This window comes from Pelophylax lessonae, assembly GCF_965119305.1.
Source record: "Pelophylax lessonae genome assembly, chromosome: 5".
Lineage (NCBI taxonomy): Eukaryota > Metazoa > Chordata > Amphibia > Anura > Ranidae > Pelophylax > Pelophylax lessonae.
In genome coordinates, this window is record NC_138772.1 from 416892062 (window position 1) to 416915565 (window position 23504).

General features: G+C 47.2%; 1 protein-coding gene across 1 annotated transcript in view; it reads right to left on the minus strand.

Moving 5' to 3' along the window:
• The window catches only part of PRKDC (protein kinase, DNA-activated, catalytic subunit), a 1165045-nt gene that overhangs the window by 321646 nt on the left and 819895 nt on the right, over positions 1–23504 (minus strand). The window contains exons 65-67 of the mRNA XM_082258689.1: positions 21663–21848; positions 21353–21577; positions 21149–21257 (exon numbers count right to left, since the gene is read on the minus strand). Of these exons, the coding sequence (XP_082114815.1) occupies positions 21149–21257; positions 21353–21577; positions 21663–21848 (520 nt within the window). The remainder of the gene's footprint in view (positions 1–21148; positions 21258–21352; positions 21578–21662; positions 21849–23504) is intronic.

Genomic DNA, 23504 nt, shown 5'->3' on the forward strand with positions numbered 1-23504 from the left:
GCACTGGACAGAGGGGAGGGGCCAGGAGCGCTGGCGGGGGACCCGAAAAGAGTAGGTTTGTGGCCGCTCTGTGCAATTCTAATGCACAGAGCAGGTAAGTATAGACATGTTTGTTTTTTGTTTTTTAATTTACCTTAGCAATCACTTTATGGTAAATAAAACATTTCTGGCAGGGTGTGTGGCTAGCAGTGAACCGCCATGGCTGCATAGAGACACAGCTCCCACTCCATAGAGAACCACAGCGGCCTGCACAGACCACCTAGCCGACCGATCCACCCGCTGGACGCGAGACCTGCTCCCCTAGATCACCAGGATCATGACTAGGAAGTGGAAGGAAGATGCCAGAGCATAAAAACTGATGGCTTTCTTCGTCCAGCAGCCGCATGGAGCAGGGCAAGATGGCGCCGGCCCGTCTCCTCCTGCACCCGCCCGCTCTCCACAGCACTCCTCGCAGTGAGACTCGCATGGGAGGTATGCAGATCACACAGGCAAGTCACCACAGGCTTATAGCTCTACCCCCATGTCTGATAGCCCTGAAAAAGCTAGATTCAGGCTGGATGGAGTGCACGGGGAGGTGGAGTCCTGACAGAGAGACAGAGGAGGACACTAGAGATCTGCCCGACTCCATTGAGGAGTTTCCCAATAACAACAGGCCTGTACTGGACACTGTCCTGAAAGACATGTTGGTCTCATTAACCTCCCTGGCGGTATGATTATTTCAGATTTTAGGTGCTGAAAGCGGTACCATTATTTTGGATGTAATCCTTAAGGATGAGCAGCCCAAACCAACTATTTACATATGATTTTTTTTTTTTTTACTGTGTGTTCTTCTTTATAACATCTCGGGTATGATAAATTTTGAAACAAAATCATAAACTATAATATAATAAATAAGTTAAAGTATATATATATATATATATATATATATATATATATATATATATACATACACAGTGCCTTGCGAAAGTATTCGGCCCCCTTGAACTTTGCGACCTTTTGCCACAAAGATATAAAACTGTAATTTTTTGTGAAGAATCAACAACAAGTGGGACACAATCATGAAGTGGAACGAAATTTATTGGATGTTTCAAACTTTGTTAACAAATAAAAGACTGAAAAATTGAGCGTGCAAAATTATTCAGCCCCTTTACTTTCAGTGAAGCAAACTCTCTCCAGAAGTTCAGTGAGAATCTCTGAATGATCCAACGTTGACCTAAATGACTAATGATGATAAATAGAATCCACCTCTCCGTATAAATGCACCTGCACTGTGATAAGTCTCAGAGGTCCGTTTAAAGCGCAGAGAGCATCATGAAGAACAAGGAACACACACCAGGCAGGTCCGAGATACTATTGTGGAGAAGTTTAAAGCTGGATTTGGATACAAAAAGATTTCCCAAGCTTTAAACATTCCAAGGAGCACTGTGCAAGCGATAATATTGAAATGGGAGTATCAAACCACTGCAAATCTACGAAGACCTGGCCGTCCCTCTAAACTTTCAGCTCATACAAGGAGAAGACTGATCAGAGATGCAGTCAAGAGGCCCATGATCACTCTGGATGAACTGCAGAGATCTACAGCTGAGGTGGGAGACTCTGTCCGTAGGACAACAATCAGTCGTATACTGCACAAATCTGGCCTTTATGGAAGAGTGGCAAGAAGAAAGCCATTTCTTAAAGATATCCACAAAAAGTGTCATTTAAAGTTTGCCACAAGCCACCTGGGAGACACACCAAACATGTGGAAGAAGGTGCTCTGGTCAGATGAAACCAAAATCAAACTTTTTGGCAACAATGCAAAACGTTATGTTTGGCGTAAAAGCAACACAGCTCATCACCCTGAACACACCATCCCCACTGTCAAACATGGTGGTGGCAGCATCATGGTTTGGGCTTGCTTTTCTTCAGCAGGGACAGGGAAGATGGTTAAAATTGATGGGAAGATGGATGGAGCCAAATACAGGAACATTCTGGAAGAAAACCTGATGGAGTCTGCAAAAGACCTGAGACTGGGACGGAGATTTGTCTTCCAACAAGACAACGATCCAAAACATAAAGCAAAATCTACAATGGAATGGTTCACAAATAAACATATCCAGGTGTTAGAATGGCCAAGGCAAAGTCCAGACCTGAATCCAATCGAGAATCTGTGGAAAGAACTGAAAACTGCTGTTCACAAACGCTCTCCATCCAACCTCACTGAGCTCGAGCTGTTTTGCAAGGAGGAATGGGCAAAAAATTCAGTCTCTCGATGTGCAAAACTGATAGAGACATACCCCAAGCGACTTACAGCTGTAATCGCAGCAAAAGGTGGCGCTACAAAGTATTAACTTAAGGAGGCTGAATAATTTTGCACGCCCAATTTTTCAGTTTTTTATTTGTTAAAAAAGTTTGAAAAATCCAATAAATTGCGTTCCACTTCATGATTGTGTCCCTCTTGTTGTTGATTCTTCACAAAAAAAAATGGATTTTTGACTTACCGTAAAATCCTTTTCTCTTAAGCTCATTGAAAGACGCAGGACTGATATCTTGATATCCGTAGGGTTATACTGCCCCCTACAGGAGTAGGACACTAGGCAGGAAAAAAGTTCTGGCCACACCCATGGGCAGTCCCAGGGGGTATATCCTCTCTCTCCCTGCTATAGGATGTCAGTTATTTAACAAAGCAGTGTCAGAGACTCATACCAACCCAACTCAAAATAGAGGGGCGGGTACTGCGTCTGTCAATGAGCTTAAGAGAAAAGGATTTTACGGTAAGTCAAAAATCCAGTTTTCTCTGTCGCTCATTGACAGACGCAGGACTGATATCTTGATATCCGTAGGGACGTCCCAAAGCAGTGCCATAAATGAGGGGTGGGACAACAGAAAAAAATTCAATCCAGAAGGCCAAAACAGAGCCAACCAGAAAAACAGAGGACTCATTGAACTAAGCAGATGAGACCCACCTGAAAAAACAAAACCCCCGAGGTAGACCAAAGGTCCCCTCAAACAGCGGCCTCCAAAACCTTGAGGCCGAAAGAGGCATCCGCCGATGCCAGCACATCGACCTTATAACATTTTGTAAAGGTATAAACCGACGACCAGGTAGCCGCCTTGCAAACCTCAAGCACCGACGCCTGATGGCGGAAGGCCCAGGTAGCACTAAGAGCCCGAGTAGAGTGCGCCTTAAAGCGGTTGTAAACCCTATTAAAAAAAAAAAAAAAAACCTGCAAGACAAAGGCATAATGAGCTAGTATGCATCGCATACTAGCCCATTATGTGTAACTTACCTTAGAACGAAGCCCCGACACGGACCCCCGGACATCGCTGCGGGCGCTGCCATGATCCCTCGCCGTGTCTTCCGGGTTCGGCGGCTCCGGCACGCTGATTGGCCGGAAGACACGGCTCCGGCGCGATGATTGGCCGGAGCCGCGATGACGTCACTCCCACGCATGCGCGTTGAAGTGATTTTTCCGGCAATCTCCGGCAAACATAATTGAAGGTCCCCCCGGACCTTCAGAGCGCATGCGCCGTGCCGGTTTAGGAGATATTATTTGTACCTACAGGTAAGCCTTATTATAGGCTTACCTGTAGGTAAAAGTCTCAAAAAGCGGGATACTACCGCTTTAACAGAGAACGGAGGAACCCGACCCTTAATAGAATAAGCCTGCACCACCGTCTGTCTGATCCATCTGGAGATAGTCGCGGCAGACGCAGGCAACCCCTTTCTAGGGCCATCCATGATCACAAAAAGTGAATCAGCCTTACGAAAAGAGTCAGTAGTAGCCAAGTACACCCTGATTGCCCGAACCACATCCAAGGAGTGTAACGCAAACTCCCGAGGATGACTGGGCTTAGGACACAGGGAAGGTAACACAATATCCTCATTCAAGTGAAACTCACAAACCACCTTATGAAGGAAGGATCGATTCGGACGAAGAACCACCTTATCCCTATGAACCATCAGATATGGGGAACGACAGGACAACGCAGCCAGTTCCGACACCCTGCGTGCAGAAGTGATAGCCACCAAAAAGGCCACCTTCTGGGATAAGGTAAGCAAGGGAATCTCCCTAATATTTTCAAAGGGAGGTTTCTGGAGAACTGACAACACTAAATTAAGATCCCAGGGTGGCAAGGGCGCACGCACCGGAGGAGCCAGGTGCCGCACTCCCTGGATGAAATTCCACACCAGAGAATGAGTAGCCAGTGGCCTCTGGAAGAAGATCGCCAATGCTGAAACCTGACCCTTGATAGTGCTCAAGGCCAGCTTCTGCTTAACCCCCCATTGCAGGAAGCCCAATATCCGAGCCACCAAGTAAGAACGTGGAGGAACCCCCGAGGGACTCACACCACGCGATATAAGACTTCCATGTGAAATGATAGATCTTTCTGGAAGTCGCTTTCCTCGCTTCAATCAGAGTAGGAATATCTGAAGCAGACAAACCCCTGTCCTTCAGCCCCTGGCTCTCAACAGTCAAGCCATCAAAGCCAGCGATCGTAAAGCAGGATGGAAAATGGGTCCCTGAGACAGCAGATCCTCCCTGAGAGGAAGTCGCCAAGGAGCGTCCGCGACCAGCCTGACCAAGTCGGCGTACCAGGCCCGACGAGGCCAGTCCGGAGCCACAAGGATGACTGGAATTCCCTCCGCCTCTATCCTGCGAAGAAGTTTCGGCAGCAACTTGAGAGGAGGAAAGGCATACAGCAGCCGATACTGCCCCCAACCAAACCTTTGCACCTTCCTGTTGAGCCGAGATGCCAACAGATCTACGTCCGGGGTGTCCCAATGAAGGCACAACTGGTGAAACACCTCTGGATGAAGAGACCATTCCCCTTGATCCAAGGTCTGATGGCTGAGAATGTCCGCCTGCCAATTTTCCATGCCCGGAATGTGAACTGCGGAAAGAGCTGGAAAAAACCGTTCCGCCCAATGAAGAATGCCGGCCACTTCTACAGCCGCCAGAACATTCTTGGTGCCCCCCTGGTGATGGACATAAGTCTCGGCCGTGGCATTGTCCGACTGAATCCGAACCGGGTAGCCCCGAAGATGCTCGATCCAATGAACCAGGCAAAACATGATCGCTCTCAGTTCCAACACATTTATCGGCCACCTGGATTCTTCCAGGGACCAGAGCCCCTGAGCAGCCAGAGACTCCCTGGTCCGCTCGCTCAGCCGGATCCGATTGTCCAGGGAATTGGGATTCCGGTTCCATTTGAGAAGAATCTCCTTTTGGAGAGTCCGCGTATGAAACTGAGTCTGCGGAGACTACGTACCAAGGAGGAGGTTGTCCAAGTAGCCCAGGACCGATATGCCCCGCAGCCGCAACAGCACCAGAACTGGGGCCAAAACCTTTGTGAAAACCCGGGGAGCAGAAGCGAGACCAAAGGGTAATGCCACAAACTGATAATGGTCCTCTCCCACAGCAAAGCGCAGAAACCGCTGGTGTCCTGCGTAAATGGGAACTTGAAGATAGGCATCCTTGATGTCTATGGACGCCAGAAAATCCCCCTGATGCAGGGAGGCCACCACTGTGTGAATGGCCTCCACTCCTTGTTGCATCAAGTCCTGCACTGCCCCCAGAGCCGCTAGGCGATTCGGGGACAGTCGCATATTGGAAGGGAAGAACCGCACCGGTGGAAGTGATTGAAACTCGATCTTGTATCCCGACCGTAGGACCTCGTGAACCCATTTGTCTTGAATCCTGGAGAGCCACGGGTCCGGGAACCGGCGAAGACACCCCCCCACCCCTGATATGGGTGGGGGCGCACCTTCAGGCTGAAGCGGTTTTATCCTCAGGTCTGGAAGGACCGTATTTTTGCTTACCAGACCAGGGTCTCTTGAAACCCCCCGGGGGGGGGGGGGGGGCTTAGGAGTGCTTCGCCTTGTCGCCCGCCCCGGAAGAGCGAAAAAACTTCTTGTGAGCTGAAAAGGAAGGTCCCTGTCTGCGACGAGGTTCCTTACCCTTCTAAACCTGTGGTGGAAAGGTCCTCTTGCCCCCAGTGTGATCTTTGATAATCTCATCCAAGGTAGCACCAAACAGGCGATCCCCCTGAAAAGGGAGATCAGTCAAGGCTTTTTTGGAAGCCTGATCCGCCGACCTGCACTTCAACCATAGCATGCGCCGGAGGACCACCGCCGAGATCGACACACGCCCCAGCAATGGAGCAGCGTCCAGTGCGGCGTCACAAACAAACTGTAGCCCCAGCACCATCTGCTCCAGCAAATCCGTCACGGCAGGGGGGAGACTTCTCCCCTCCAGGTCATGGCGTAACAGCTTGGCCCATTCCGTCAACGTCTGCGAAACCAGAGCAATGGTAAACACTGGCCTTAAGGCCGACCCTGCCAGGGAGAATATGGAAGGGGACACAGATTCTGCCCTACGATCAACCGGATCCCGAAAGGACGTGGAATCCTCCAATGGGATAACAGTAGCCTTATTTAGTCTGGAAACCGGCGGATCCACCGAAGGTGGCACCATCCATTTCTTAAGGAGGGACTCTTCAAACGGGTAGCGCCTAGCAATCCGTTTGGGCATCCCAGGGGGTCGTTTTGGACGGACCCACTCCTTTTTAATGATATCGTCAAAGCATTTGGGAAAGGGAAACACCTTCGCCACCCTGGAGGGCTTGTGAGTGCCAAAGGCAACTTCCATTATGAGCTGCATCCGCAGGTGCAACCTCCAGTTTTAGGGTCTCCCGGACAGACACAATCAGTGCGTCCACCAGTGCCTTGTCTTGCGCTATGGCGGAGGCAGAAAGGTCATCCTCACTATCAGAGGAGACGGGGCGCGAGACAGCAGCCCCAGAGGAGGAACCCGCAGTAGCAGCGATTGGCTCAGGATCAGAATCTGAGGCATCAGACAAGACAGGGGTAGGCGGGGGTCACTTTTTAGCCCCCCGTCCCTGACAGGCCACCTCCACCCGGGACACAAATGACTCCAGGACCGCCGAAAGCACATCAATGGTGAGCGGAGAATCGGAGGGCCCTGCGGCCACCACGAGGGGATCAGGTGGGGACACATGTGCAGCAGGGTCCATGGCAACACCAGGGAAACCCGTCAGCAAAATATGACAAAATTGAAAAAAAAAAATAAACTTTTTTTTTTGCAAAATGTCACCCAGCGCTGCAGCGCCCCTCAATGGTCAGACAGCGTGCCTCGAGACCCCCGCAGAGAGAGAGAGACCCCCAAAACGATGCATCAGAGTTCAACAGGACTGCTCTCAGCGTTTGTCTGCATGACAAGGAAGTCCTGTGGAGCAATCTTCCCGAGTCTAGGGAGGGGCTCCGCCCCTCACACGCCCTCAGTAACTCCCACAGCTGCCCAGCTCTATAAACAAAACGAGCTGGGTGTACCAAGATGGCCGCCCCCATGAGCCACATGAGGGACTCCAAACAAATGGCGGCCCCGTGCACTGCGGTGGGAAGGGGGGTCCCCACATTCACTAACAGACGATCGATCGGCAGGTAGGCCCTGGGAAGCCAGGGAGGAAGCCCCCCGCACAATAGCCATCCGCACTCGGGACCCCCCCACCCCCACCCCCTTAGCGGCTTGCATGAACGGCTAGCCACCCCACACACACACAAACACCCCCCCCCCGTAGGGGGGAAGGGAGGGGGGAGAGGGACACCGCAGGGGGAGGGTGCACAGGGGAACAGAGGGGAACCCAGATTAGTGTGGGTCCGACCGTCCCAGGGAGGGGCCCGGGTCCACCCCAGAGTCAGCCATGAGGAGCAGGGGGGAAACATTTACTCAACATACCGGAACAGAGCGGGCGCCACTCCAGACAAAAACCCCTCACCGCCCAGTGGGGGGGGGGTGACAGCCAGAGGAGACACTGCGACTCGGCCGTCGACCGGTCGTATGCGACTCGGCAGGACGTTTAACACGCGGGCCAGTCCCCGTCCAGCGGGACCTAGGTCGCGGCCGACCCAGCGCGGCGCTAGGGCCTGCACGCGCTCGTAGGCCGGCTGGGGTGACCACTGGATCTCAACATCCAGCCCGTCGCCCAGATCCGGCATAATTGCTTGAAGATCTCACAGGAACAACTGGAGAAAAAAGCTAACTAAAAAAGATTTATCTAAAAAAGCTTGCCAGGACCAGAGATCCCAGCAAGGAACTTAGGTCCTTACTCCTGACTAGGCAGAAAAAAACTGACATCCTATAGCAGGGAGAGAGAGGATATACCCCCTGGGACTGCCCATGGGTGTGGCCAGAACTTTTTTTCTGCCTAGTGTCCTACTCCTGTAGGGGGCAGTATAACCCTACGGATATCAAGATATCAGTCCTGCGTCTGTCAATGAGCGACAGAGAAATTACAGTTTTATATCTTTATGTTTGAAGCCTGAAATGTGGCAAAAGGTCAAAAAGTTCAAGGGGGCCGAATTATTTCGCAGGGCACTGTGTATATATATATATATATATATATATATATATATATATATATATACACACACACACACACACATATATAGTACAGTAAAACTGCAGGCAAGGGCACTGGGGGGGAACGACAAACTAAAGTCAATTTATTTTATTTAGTAATGTAATCCAATAGGATTACAATATATCAGCGTGTTTGTGTATAATACTTTTTGAATTTGCTGCCAGTTCCACCCCCCTGCGATGCAGGGAACGGAAGCCGGGCACACAGCATCAGGCAGAAGATCCGGCCGCCGTACACTGCCGGAATACATTGCGGGATCCTGGGGACAAGGTAAGTAACCTCCTCCAGGATCCAGCGATTTCTCCCTGGCGGTACCCCAACTGTGGCGCGGGGTTGCCGCTAATGGCACAGAAATTCCACCACAAGCCACACTCAGGAATACCGCCAGGGAGGTTAAGGAGCTCCCTTCAATCAGACATGGTTTCCTATATGAACAAACTTGCCAGAGACCTCCAGTCAGTCACTAACAGAGTAGATAGATCATGCGGAAGAGAAAATGCGGGAATTTGCCAACACCATCAATGATATTATAGATGCACATGATGAGAAGGAGGATGAGATGGACTGGGTTAAGGCCAAGCTTGCAGACATGGAGGATAGGTCGAGGCGGAACAACCTTAAAATCAGAGGGACCCCAGAGAATATTCACCAGGACAGCCTGAATGAGTATGCCTCTACCCTGTTTAAACAGCTTCTTCCTGATCTGTCGGAATTAGATGTGACGATAGATCGGATTCTTTGCCTGCCCAAGTCTTCCTGCCTTCCTGATAAAATCCCCAGGGATGCGATATTGAGACTTCATTTCTATCACATAAAGGAACGCATCATGAGGGTCTCCCGCAGAAACGTACAGCTACCCCTGTAATACTTCGCCCTTCAGTTTTTTTGTGGATCTCTCCCAACACACGCTGCAGAAGCGTAGGAGTCTCAACACCATTACTAAACCCTTGCACAACCACAATATCACCTACAGATGGGGCTACCCATCCAAACTTACGGTCACCCATGAAGGGGCCATCCATGTGAAATAGTTCCCTGGAAATGGGCCTCTATCTCCTCAAGGCCTGCAAGATACTTCCATCCCTGAAGGATCCCACTCCCCCTGCAGATAATGCACAGCATCTGGCTTCAGAGTGTCATCTGGTCACCACTAAATACTCCCTTAAGCATAAATCACCGCTGGATGGCACACAGCCTTTCATTGTGGAACCTCATGGAGCGGAGGTTCCAACATTTCCTTTTTCCCCCACCCTGAGCAGCAGTTCAGCTGCACTTAGTCTTACTACATGTACCTCTCTACCTGAGCGGATGAGAGGCACAGATTTTAAGTTTTGTTTCTTGTTATTGTTGCTCTTCTTTGGTTTTCCCCTCTACTACCTCTGACAAACAGGAGAAATACCCCTGGAAGGTCGCAAGCTGGAACATCCTTGAACTGGAAGGACACTGGACAGCCAATAGCGACACTATCCTCTAGAGGTCACTGTCTACTCACTGTAAGTAACTCTGTTATTCTGACATTTAACAAGCATCCACTACATGGCTCAATATGGGAGTGAAGTTCTTATCCATAAATGCGAAGGGCCTCAATCACCCAGCCAAACGTAAAGCATTATGACAGGAAGCTGTGCAACACCACTGACATTTTTTCAGTCCAGGAGACTAATTTTTGTAGTACGGATCCGCGAAGATGTTGACATAAAAAAATTCCCTTACATATTCACCACCAATGGGGACACGAAGAAGCGGGGTGTCATGACGGCTATTAGGAATTCAGTCTCCCTTAATCTAATAAAAAAAAGTATGGATTCCAAGGGACGATACCTGATACTGGTCTGTGAAATAAACTCCACCGTTTACACTCTTGTCAACGCATATGCCCCCAACACCCGTCAAATCCACTTCTTTAATAGGTTAATGTGAGTAATCCGAAAGGAAGAGAAAGGTTCACTACTACTTTTTGGGGATTTTAACCACATTCCGGAACCCACTATGGATTTGACTTCCTCCCCAAAAAGAAGGCCTCAGGGACTACAATCCCACATTCAAAAACATGAACTTTTTGATGCTTGGAGGTACTTAAATGCTAATGAATGTGACTATAATTTTTTTCTCAGCTCCACATCACTGCTACAGTAGGATAGATCTGTTCTTGCTCAATCGCAACCTGTTGATGAGAGTGTCATCCTCCAGGATTTATGATATCACATGGTTGGACCATGCCTCAGTCTCACTATTTCTGGAGGATGCACTTTCCACGAACGCTACGTACATCTGGAGAATGAATGCAAAGCTTCTTCAAAACTCGGTTCACAAAAAATAACTTACTGAATGTTTACATAACTATTTCAGTTATAACATTTCCTCTGCTGATAATCCTTTCCTTTCTGGAATGCTCATAAAGCAGTCATCAGAGGAACTTTTATTAAATTAGGGGCTAGAGCGAAGAGGCAGCGAAATAAGCGGATAGACAATCTTACAAGAGAAATCCATGAGTTGGAGCTCTCTAACGCAAGACATGAACTCCGATCTCTACTCTTGGAGGGATCTGAGCATAGTCAGGGCCATAAATATTGGGACACTGATACAATTCTAATCTTTTTGGCTCTGTACACCACCACAATGGATTTGAAATGGAACAAACAAGACGTGCTTTAACTGCAGACTTACAGCTTGAATTTGAGGGTATTTACATCCAAATCAGGTGAATGGTGTAGGAATTACAACAGTTTGTATATGTGCCTCACACTTTTTAAGGGACCAAAAGTAATGGGACAATTGGCTGCTCAGCTGTTCCATGGCCAGGTGTGGTTTATTCTCTCATTATCCCATTTACAAGGAGCAGATAAAAGGTCCAGAGTTCATTTCAAGTGTGTTATTTGCATTTGGAATCTGTTGCTGTCAATTCTCAATATGAGATCCAAAGAGCTGTCACTATCAGTGAAGCAAGAAATCATTAGGCAGAACAAAACAAAACAAACCTTCCAGAGAGATCGCAAAAACATTCGTTGTGGCCAAATCAACTGTTTGGAAAATCCTTAAAAAGAAAGAACGCATTGGTGAGCTCAGCAACAACAAAAGACCCGGAAGACCACGCAAAACAACTGTGGTGGATGACCAAATAATTCTTTCCCTGGTGAAGAAAACACCCTTCACAACAGTTGGCCAGATCAATAACACTCTCCAGGAGGTAGGTGTATGTGTGTCAAAGTCAACAATCAAGAGAAGACTTCATCAGAGTGAATACAGAGGGTTCACCACAAGATGTAAACCATTGGTGAGCCTCAAAAACAGGAAGGCCAGATTAGAGTTTGCCAAACATCTAAAAACACCTTCACAGTTCTGGAAACAAATCCTATGGACAGATGAGACCAAGATCAATTTGTACCAGAGTGATGGGAAGAGAAGAGTATGGAGAAGGAAAGGAACTGCTCATGATCTAAAGCATACCACCTTATCAGTGAAGCATGGTGGTGGTAGTATCATGGCGTGGGCATGTATGGCTGCCAATGAAACTGGTTCTCTTGTATTTATTGATGATGTGACTGCTGACAAAAGCAGCAGGATGAATTCTGAAGTGTTTCAGGCAATCTGCTCATACTCAGCCAAATGCTTCAGAACTCATTGGACGGCGCTTCACAGTGCAGATGGACAATGACCCGAAGCATACTGTGAAAGCAACCAAAGAGTTTTTTAAGGGAAAGAAGTGGAATATTATGCAATGGCCAAGTCAATCACCTGACCTGAATCCGATTGAGCATGCATTTAATTTGCTGAAGACAAAACTGAAGGGGAAATGCCCAAAGAACAAGCAGGAACTGAAGACAGTTGCAGTAGAGGCCTGGCAGAGCATCACCAGGGATGAAACCCAGTGTCTGGTGATGTCTATGTGTTCCAGACTTTCAGGCTTTAATTGACTGCAAAGGATTTGCAACCAAAGTATTAAAAAGTGAAAGTTTGATTTATGATTGTTAATCTGTGCCATTACTTTGGTCCCTTGAAAAGTGGGAGGCACATATACAAACTGTTGTAATTCCTACACTGTTCCCCTGATTTGGATGTAAATACCCTCAAATCCAAGCTGAAAGTCTGCAGTTAAAGCACATCTTGTTTGTTTCATTTCAAATTCATTGTGGTGGGGTATAGAGCCAAAAAGATTAGAATTGTGTCGATTTCCCAATATTTATGGACCGGACTATGTCCAGGAGGCTAAAAATGAGCCACTACACCCAGGGTAACAGAGCAGGGAGACTTCTTGCCCAACGCTTGAAAGGGATGGGACAAAAAACAAGGCCTCCTTTCTTGCTCCATCCCACTACCAATGAAAACCTGTACCACCCGCAGGCTATGGCGAATGCTTTCGGGGACTACTACAGATCCCTATATAATCTTAAGGACCATAAATCCATACCCCAACCGACCCCAGATGTTATTAACGCTTTCCTCGGTAAGCCTAAAATCCCTAAATTGACCCCTGCTGATCTTTCCACTCTGAACGCCCCCTTCGAGGCTTCTGAATTAATTAGGATAATTGACACCTTGCCCCTTAACAAATCCCCAGGACCGGATGGTTTTTCTGGGGAGTACTATCGCGCCATCAAAAACACCTTGATACCACATTTGGAATGAATGTACAATACCGCTGCTGCCTCTTTGGCCTTCCCATCTGAGATGCTTAAGGCAATTGTGGTCACAATACCCAAGCCGGGAAAAGATCTTGTTGAGCCACAAAACTTTCGTCCTATTTCTCTACTGAATTGTGACCTGAAAAAATGGATTTTTGTAAAATCTTACCGTAAAATCCTTTTCTCTTAAGCTCATTGACAGACGTAGTCCTCCTTGATTAATATCAACTCGGGTTATACTGCCCTCTACAGGAGTAGCACTAGACAGGAAAGAAAACGTTCTGGCCACACCCTAGGGGCAGTCCCAGAGGGTATATCCTCTCACTTCCTGCTACAGCAAATCAGTTATGTCACAAAGCAGTGTTTAGAGAATTTAACCCAACCCAACTCAAAACAGAGGGGCGGGTACTACGTCTGTCAATGAGCTTAAGAGAAAAGGATTGTACGGTAAGATTTTACAAAAATCCATTTTTCTCTGTCGCTAATTGACAGATGTAGTCCTCCTTGATTAATATCAACTCGGGACGTCCCAAAGCAGTGCCACAAATGAGGGGAGGGAAAATGGAAATCAAAATCCAATCGAGAAGGCCCAACCGGTGCCAACTAGAAGTTTTAAAGGCTCATCATTCACACGATGAGACTCAACTGAAATTCCAACGGAAAAAAACCCTCGAGGTAGACCACCGGTCTCCTCAAATTGCGGCCTGCAAAACCTTGCGGCGAAATGAGGCATCTGCCGATGCCATCACATCAACTTTATAAAATTTTGTAAAAGTATGAACCGACGACCAGGTAGCCGCCTTGCCCACCTGGACCACCTTAACAGGGAACGGAGGATTCCGACCCTTAATAGAATAAGCCTGTACCACCGTCTGTCTAATCCATTTGGAGATAGTCGCGGCAGATGCAGGCAACCCCTTTCTGGGGCCATCCGTGATCACAAAAAGTGAATCCGTCTTACGGAACGATTCCATAGTCTTCAGGTATACCCTGATTGCCCGAACCACATCCAAGGAATGCAATGCATATTCCTGAGGATGATTGGGCTTAGGACACAAGGAAGGTAGCACAATATCTTCATTCAGATGAAAATCTGAAACCACCTTAGGAAGAAAGGATGGCTTCGGATGAAGAACTACCTTATCCCTATGAACCACTAGATATGGGGAATGGCATGATAATGCAGCCAGTTCTGACACCCTGCGTGCAGAAGTGATAGCCACCAAGAAGGCCACCTTCTGGGATAATGTAAGCAAGGGAATCTCCCTGATATTTTAAAAGGGAGGTTTCTGAAGAACCGACAAACACCAAATTAAGATCCCAGGGAGGTAAGGGCGCGCGCACTGGAGGAGCCAAGTGCCGCACCCCCTGGACACCAAGGAATGAGTAGCCCAAGGCTTCTGAAAGAAGATTGCTAATGCTGAAACCTGACCCTTGATAATGCTCAAGGATAGTTTCTGCTCAACCCCCTTTTGCAGAAAAGCCAAGATTCGGGTCACCGAATAGGTACGTGGGGGAAATTCCAAAGATTCACACCACGCGATATAAGTCTTCCATGTGCGATAATAGACTTTGCTGGAAGTCGCTTTCCTTGCTTTAATTAGAGTAGGAATAACTGAAGCTGACAACCCTCTGTCCTTCAGTACCTGGGTTTCAATAGCCAGGCCATTAAAACCAGCGACTGTAAAGCACGATGGAAGATCGTCCTTGAGACCGCAGATCCTCCCTGAGAGGAAGTCTCCAAGGAGCGTCCGCGACAAGCCTGTCCAAGTCGGCGTACCCGGCTTGACGAGGCCAGCTCGGAATTTCCAGGATAACTGGAGTTCCCTCCACCTCCATCCTGCGGAGAAATCTCAGCAGCAATTTGAGAGGGGGGAAGACATATAGTAGCTGATACTGCCTTTACAGGCCGTTCAGCGTGTCTGCTGCGTCCGCTAGAGGATCGCGGGTGCGAGCCCTGTTGAGCCAACCTACCAACAGATCCAAATCCGGGGTGCCCCAATGAAGGGACAGCTGGTGAAATACCTCTGGATGAAGAGACTATTCCTCTTGATCCAGAATCTGACGGCTGAAATAATCTGCCTGTCCAAATCCGTGATAAATATCGCGGAGAGAACTGGAACAACTGTTCCCCCAATAAGAATGTTGGCCACTTCTATGGCCGCCAGGGCACTCTTGGTGCCCCTTGGTGATTGACATAAGTCATGACCGTGGCATAGTCCGATTGGATCCGAACCGGGCTGCCCTGGAGCTGCTCGGTCCAGTAAATCAGAGAAAGTCTGATCGCTCTCAGTTCCAACACATTTATCGGTAACCTGGAATTTATCAGAAGAAATGACTTCCCCTGGCTGAGCATCGGAGACCGAAGCCACCAGACCAGAGCCTCCCTGGTCCGCTCACTCAATCGGATCCGATTGTCCAGGGAATCGGGATTCCGATTCCATATGGGAAGAATCCCCTCTTTGGAGAATTCGGGTATGAGACTGGACAAACGGTACTGCCTCTAAGGAGGCGACCATCAATCCCAGCCAGTTGATGGACAGCAACATCCGAATCATTGACTGAATCTTCTGGAGTTTCTCCGCATGGAGAAACACTCTTGCCAAGGATGTATCCAAAATTAGGCCCAGATAGTTCAGTCTCCTGGTGGGAACCAGGGATGATCTTTGGAAAAAGCAACGAAAACGCTGATGTCCTGCGAAGATGGGGATATGAGGATAGGCATCCTAAATGTCTATGGACGCCAGGAAATCCCCCTGATGCAGGGAGGCCACCACTGTATGGATGGACTCCATCTCTTCCAAGACCAGAATTGGACGCACCTAGCCCTTTTTCCTGGGCATTGTGAACAAGTTCGACTAGAACTCCTCCAAGGAATGGGAACTACCACTGCTTGTTGTATCAAGCTGTCCCCCGCAAAGCTTTTTAAGCGACCCGGGGATGTCGAATATTGGAAGGGAAGAATCGCACCGGTGGAAGTGATCGAAACTCGATCTTGTATCCCGACCATATGACCTTGCGAACCCCTTTATCCGGGATTCTGAAAAGCCCTGGATCCGGAAACTGGTGAAGACGTCCCCCCACCCCAGAGATGGGTGGGGCCCATTCTGTCAATCCAACGGGATAACAGTGGTTTTATTTAGTCTGGAAATCGGTGAGTCCACTATTGGTGGTACCGTCCATCTTTGAAATGAGGGATTCCTCAAAATGATAGCGCCTAGCAATGCGTTTGGAAATAGCAGGGCTCATTAACGGACGACCCTATTTGGGCAAGGGAAACCCTTCACCATTTTTGGTAGGCTTGCTAGTACCAAAAAAGGAATATGAATCTCAGCTACCTCTGCCGGTGTAACCTCAAGATTTAAGGTTTCCCGGACAGACACAACTAGTGCTTCCACCAACGCTTCTTGTGCTATGGCGGAGGCAGAAGCGTCCTCCTTACTGTCTGAGGAGACCGTACCTGAGACAACAACCCCAGAAAAGGGACTGCAATGACCAGCTCAGAATCCGTATCTGAGGTATCAGATGACATAGGGGTAGGCGGGGGTCGCTCTTCTTGACCCCCGTCCCTGACAGGCTACCTCCACCCGGGATACCAAAGACTCCAAAACGCTGATAATGCATCATCACAAGTGGGGTACTGGAGGGTCCTGCGGCCACCCTGAGGGGATCAGGTGGGGATACATGTGTGGCAGGGTTCATGATTAACAAGACACTTGCCAGTAAACACAAAAAATGAATTGCAAGAAAAAAAACATTTTTTTTTTAACTTAGTCCCCCAGCGCAGTAGCGCCCCTCAGTCTACCTGCTTGGACCCCTCAGAAAGAGAGAGAGAGAGACCCCAAGGCTCACCTGATGCACAGAAGTTTCTTATCAACCTGCTTCCAGCACTGTTTGTTACAGACAGGAAGTCTTTGGCTTGCTTTCCCTGGGCCAAGGAGGCGGCTCCGCCCCTTTACACGCCTTCCGGCGCCTCCCAATTACTCCACGAGGTGTTTGGTCACCTCAAACATGGCCGCCCCCATGCTGGAGACACGAGGCTACGCCAATATGGCGGCCTCGTGCGATCTGCAGGAAAATGGCGGCGACCTGTGTAGGATAGCGGCGGCTTGCAAGCTAGCAGCGGCCTGCGGGATGTGTGCATTCGGCCTGTGCGGCCTGCGGAAGTGCCTCGGCCTGCGGGAGATGTCCTCGGCCTGCGGGAGGCTGGAAGTGACCGGCTTTCTGGAGGGATGGCGATCTGTGGCTGCAGTAACTCAGGCATAGGCATCGGCCTGTGTACACACTAGACAGGTAGGATACCTCTATACCTCAATAGCAATGCCTTTTAGTAGTCTGCCACTGACTTCAGTCACCCTTACAGTCATATAGTGACTTTAGATAGTCAGCTCCCAAACCAAGCCTCCTGGTTTCTATTCACAAAAATCACACTCAAATTGGGGGATCTGTGACCTGTTATAGGATAGAGGGGAGACCCAGAAAACCGAGTGTCCGACCATCCCAGAGAGGGGCCCGCGTCCACCAACAAACCCGACAGGGGGAGAGGGGGAACATTCTACTCACCATACGGGAACCAGGCGGGCGCCAACTCCTGACAGAACCCCTCTCCACCGGGGTGGGGGGGCTGTCGACCAATACGGACGCCGTGACTCTGTTGGTCATTGGCGTCCAGGCGAGACGTTTAACTTGCAGGGTCGGTCCCTACTCCTAACTAGACAAAAAAAAACTGATTTGCTGTAGCAGGAAGTAAGAGGATATACCCTCTGGGACTGCCCCTAGGCTGTGGCCAGAACGTTTTCTTTCCTGTCTAGTCCTACTCCTGTAGAGGGCAGTATAACCTGAGTTGATATTAATCAAGGAGGACTACGTCTGTCAATGAGCGACAGAGAAATATATGCTAAACTTAGCAGTGAGAATGGCAGAGATCGTACCCCTCCTCATCCACCTGGATCAGTCGGGATTTATTAAGCATCGCCAAATATCTGATACGACCGGCAGAATGATCCATAGGGGAGAAGCGACAGAACGCCTTCTCTCCTCTCCTCCTTACGTTGGATGCAGAGAAGGTGTTTGATAGGATTCACTGGACGTACTTGGCACACAACCTGTCTGCCTTTGGCATTCAAGGCCCAATACACTCGGCCAGCATGGTGCTTTACACAACGCCATCTGTGCAGGTACTGACGGCTGGAGCGCTGTCTAGTTTGTTCCCCATCACCAATGGTACTAGGCAGGGGTGCCCTCTCTCGCAACTTATTTTTGATTTTATTATGGAACCTCTGGCGATATACATACAATCTCATCCTGACATCTCAGGTCTGTGTGTCCAAGATAGATTTCATACCATTAGTCTGTTTGCAGATGACATAATATTAAATTTGACAAATGTAGAAAAATCCCTGACCTCGGTACATGACGCTCTTCATCTATTCAACAAGATATCCTATTATAAGGTAAACGATTCTAAATCCCACATAGGGGTTCCCATAAATACCAGGGGGAATCACACTTACCTCTTCCACACGGGACCTGGTACAGGCCAGTTTCACCCCCTTTCTAGACACACTGCGAACAAAACTCCAGCATATGGCAGCTGTGGAGCTGATGTGGTTGGGAAGACTAGCGTCATTTAAAATGATACTGCTCCCCCAGCTGTTGTACCTATTTCAGACACTGGCAATCCCTGTCCCTACTACTTTCTTTCGAAAAGCCCAATCTCTTCTAAACCGCTACCTCTGGAAAGGCAAAAGGGCACGGAGTGCCTTTAGCAAACTACTCCCAAATAGAAAGGCTGGAGGGGTGGGTCATGTATCGATTATAGACTACAAAGCGGTGATTCTTATTAGTGATCGACCGATATCGTTTTTTTTAATGCCGATACCGACATTTTGGTCATCAGATATCGGTATCTGCTGATATTTTCGGACATGTAAAAAAATATTTTTTTTTATTTTTCTAAATGTACTCCTTGTGGATGGATCTGGGGGTCTCTAAAAGACCCCAAACCCCTCCTCGGCACCAAAAAGCATTCAAAAAGCCAAGTTTGGCTGTTTTGAATGCTGTCAGATTTTTTTATTCGGCGCCGAGTACCCAGAAGTGATGTCATGACATCACTTCCGGATTTTTTATATAGAGACCCAGATCTTCTCTTCGGCGGCGGTGGAGGTAGGATGCCCGGGTCTCCCGGTGGGACGGGAGACCCAAGCAAGCCACGGAAGGCAGTGGGAGGGGGGGACGTCCCCTCCGGCTCCTTGTAATGACAACCGAGCGGCTTCTCAGCTGCATTGGTTGTCATTACAAGTCAGCCGACCGTCGGCTATGGACACCGGTACTGGGGTGTTGCCTCTAGCTGCAGGCATCACCACGGTACAAGCACTTTCCCTAAATATCAGCAATATCGGTAACCTCAGGGGCCAATTTCGCTATATATAAATCGGGGAAAGTGCATATCGCCCCCCGGTATATCGGTGTTGCCAATAATCGGGCGATCCCTAATTCTTACACAAGCGAGAGCTTGGTTTCACCCTGTAACTGAAAAATTGTGGGTGCTTCTTGAATCTTCTCAGGTTTCCAGGGGCAACCTACTTCACTACCTAATTGGGAGCCGACATATCCCACGTCCACTCCCCCACTTTCTCCAACTATTGAAGCCACGGTCGTGACCTGGCAAAAACTCATACAGCACCCACAGGATCAATGCCCATCCACATCTCTCCCTTTCCCCATTCTCAGCTTACCAATAATTATACCCAATACAAATATAGCCGCATAGATATCCAAGGGTGTCTCAAATGTTGAGGACACCTCTTGGTGGGTCTCGCGGTTAAGACATTTCGCTCCCTACAACTTGAAATCGACATCCCAGCCCAGAACCAGTATAAATATATGCAAATCCAACATTTTCTACGGGCGGCGAAAAATACCACATTAGCCCTTTCTTGGCATATTGCCCAATTCTACACAGTAACCACATCCAGAGCGAAAGGAATTTCCTTGTTCTACAATATCTTCCATGATAAAAATACCTTTTGTTAAAACTACCCCCCTACACCCAATGGAAAAGAGATTTCGGTATGACATTTCACACCTCGGAATGGCAAAAAGCTTTGACCACTACATATGTGGCAACTAAATGCGCGGGTCTATGGGAATTAACTCACAAACTGAACCTAGGGTGGTACCTCACCCCTTATAGCCAAATTTTCACCGCAGATATCCCCACAGTGCTGGAGAGAATGTGGAGAAAAAGGTACCCTGTTCCACATGTTGTAGTGCTGCTCAAAACTATCGGAATACTGGAATAGCGTCTCCAGTCTCATCTCTCAAATAATAGGATCTCCCTCTCAATTAACCCCTGTACTGGCACTCTGCTCACTAGGGATAGAGAAGACCCTCCCCCCAACACCTCAGAACAGTACTCACACACTACTAGCATCTCGTCTGATTCTCCTCAGACATTGGAAACGACTTGAAGCTCCCACCATTGGTGAAACTATCCAAACGCATGCTATGTAGGAATAAATGTTTGCCTCCTCTGTGGGAAAATACCAGACCGCCTCACTGTCCTGGGAACCTTGGACACTTTGGCACTCTAATGGTTATTCCTGCTAGAATTTCTAACCTGACATACATCATCATGACTGTGACGTGTTACCCCTACCCCCTCTTTTATTACCAACAGTTCTAAGACAGTACGCCTAAGGGAAGTTGACTCTTTGCATGTTTGACACTGGTGGCTAACTGGTGGGGTGCATGGTCAAGGAGGTTTGTCCACGTTCGACCTTGCTCATACCGGCGCATCCCCCTCCTCGGCCACATGAGAGAGATCAGGGGGGATACGCGTTTGGACCTATATAGAAACTGACCTTGTGCCCTTTTTGGGTACAATGCCTTTTCCACTGCATTTTTTAATCTATCTATGATATTTACTTGCTTTGTACCTTTGTTGTTTGGCTTACATATAATGTTCAGTTTAACTTGTCTACTTTTGCACTAAAACCCAATAAAAATCTATTGAAATAAAGTTTCTGGCAAAGAGACAGGCTTGTGTCTATAGGCAATATCAGCTGATATCGAACAGCAATAGTTAGAAAACCATTTACCTGGAACACGGATGAATTCAATAAAATCCTGCGTTTCTGAGAGAGCCTGAACTGACTGCAATTCAGTTAATCTGCTTTGACACATCAGTGAATCAATACTTGAATAGTTCTAGAAAGCAAAACACAAAATGCTACAGAATTGATTTGAGGACATAGCAGAATCTCCAACCAGCAAAAAAAAAAAAACAAAAACAAAGTTTATACCTGCATAAAGACATCTATTCCATTTTTGATGTAATACTTAGCCCGGTCAAAATCATCTTGCATTATGTAGAGAAGACTCATCTCCTGACTGTACAAGGTTTCCATCAAAACTTTTCTCTGCTCCACCTTCATGGCTTCATCAATAAAAGTTAATAAAGACTGGTCATCCTTTCCATGAAGAAGCAACTTCACTTTACTGCGGATCATGTAAGGCAGATAATTTTCCTGCATCAAAAAAATGAAAGATTGTCACAAAAATATCAAAACATTCCTTTCCATACATGTGATAGTAAACTATGTATAAAACCACCTGATGAAAAGAATCATTCCATATTTTATTTAGATCTGGGGGTTTTGCACTGTCAATGTTGAGAGTAGAGCAGTATTCCAATGGCTGCCATTCTGTCAGATGATTGTAGCATTCCATCGAAGCAATTTCCCAAAAATCCTTCTCTGCATCAGATGGTTCTCCATCTGGAAAGGTATGCTGTAGTGCCTTTGAAAAACAGATTGTTACATTAAGAACACTTGACCAGGTTTCCAGCCACAAATAAGATACCAATAAAATTAAATATATAGTTAAGCCAGATTTTGCAATAGTCACCTTCAATACAGATACCCCACAGTACTTTAGACATGAGGACATCTAAAAGAAAAGCTCAAATGACCAGCATCAGTTAACACAACTCCTCTGAGCCCAGGTCATGCTGAACCCACGGCAGCCTACGACTGACCATTAAAAGGAAAAGCAGCACAGTAATTCGCTTATCTCTTTCCTTTCCCTTCCTACCAGCTTGTTTTTTGCCAGCAAATTACCTAAACCCCCCCCAAAAAAGGTTACGTTTACGTGCTTAGCAAATACAACCACATCTTGAAGTAAATGTTTTAATTAACCAATGAATGTAGCTTTACTGCTACAGGGCGGCTGCTCTGTGTAGAATCACGTATACATACGTGATTCTGCACTTCTAGATAGGGGGCACATATAGGGCACTTCTACTGTGATTAGTCATAGAAGAAGCCTATCAGCAGGTGCCGACCAATGGATGACCACAGCATCCGCTGATCAGCAAGGAGACACACTAAAGGGAGCTCTGCATATGAAAACAATGCAGAGCTCAGTCCTGTCAATGGGGATGTGCTGTATTTTGTTTCCCTGCAAAGCAAAATCCAGCACATCCCTTAGTAAATTCACCTGAAATTAAAAACAAAAACACTGGTTACGTACAAGGTAACCCTTTGATTGCCCCTAGATTTTTAACACCTTATCAGCCAGTGTCATTAGTACAGTGACAGTGCATATTTTTAGCGTTTAGTGTCAGATTGTTCACTGCAATATCACAGTCCCACTAAAAGTCGCTGATCGCCGCTATTACTAGTATAAAAAAAAGAAATAAAAATTCCAGTATTTTCTGAAAGCACATGACCTGTAGAATAAAAAGAATGTGCTACTGTCTTAATGCCCTGTGATATTTGCGTAAATGTTTATCAGAACTATAGATTCGGTAAAAAATCTCTAAATTGTTTTTAGCAGATATGAACACAACAAATTTCCTAAAATTCCTGCTAAATTCCTACTAAATATAAAAGCTTAAACTTTATTGATTTAATAACAAATATTTGTAATTTTTAAATTAAGCCTTTTCGCCAAATGCTGAAAATTGTACGTACGCAAAAATGTAAATAACCACATTTCTCTAAAAATCTGAAGGTTTTTCATTGTTCCCTTACAGCTTTCAGAGTTTGTTAAAGACCCCCCAAAACCATACATTTTCTGAAAGCATAGGACCAGTAGAATAAAAGGAAGGTGCCACTGATTTTTAAGGCCCCACGATATTTGCGCGAATGTTCACCAAATCAATATTTTTGCTAAAATTACACTAAAATCATTTATAGCAGATGCAAACAGCAAATTTTACAAAACTCCTGCTAAATTCCTACTAAATATAAAAGCTTAACCTGTATTTACTTAATAAATAAAACAAATATTTGTAAATTTTTAATTGCATCTTTTTGCGAAATGATGAAAACTGAACGTACACAAAACTATAATAAACCAATTTCCCTACAAATCTGGAGGTTTTCATTTTTCACTTTCAGAGTTTTTAAAAGACCCCCCAAAGCACACATTTTCTGAAAGCAAAGAGCCAGT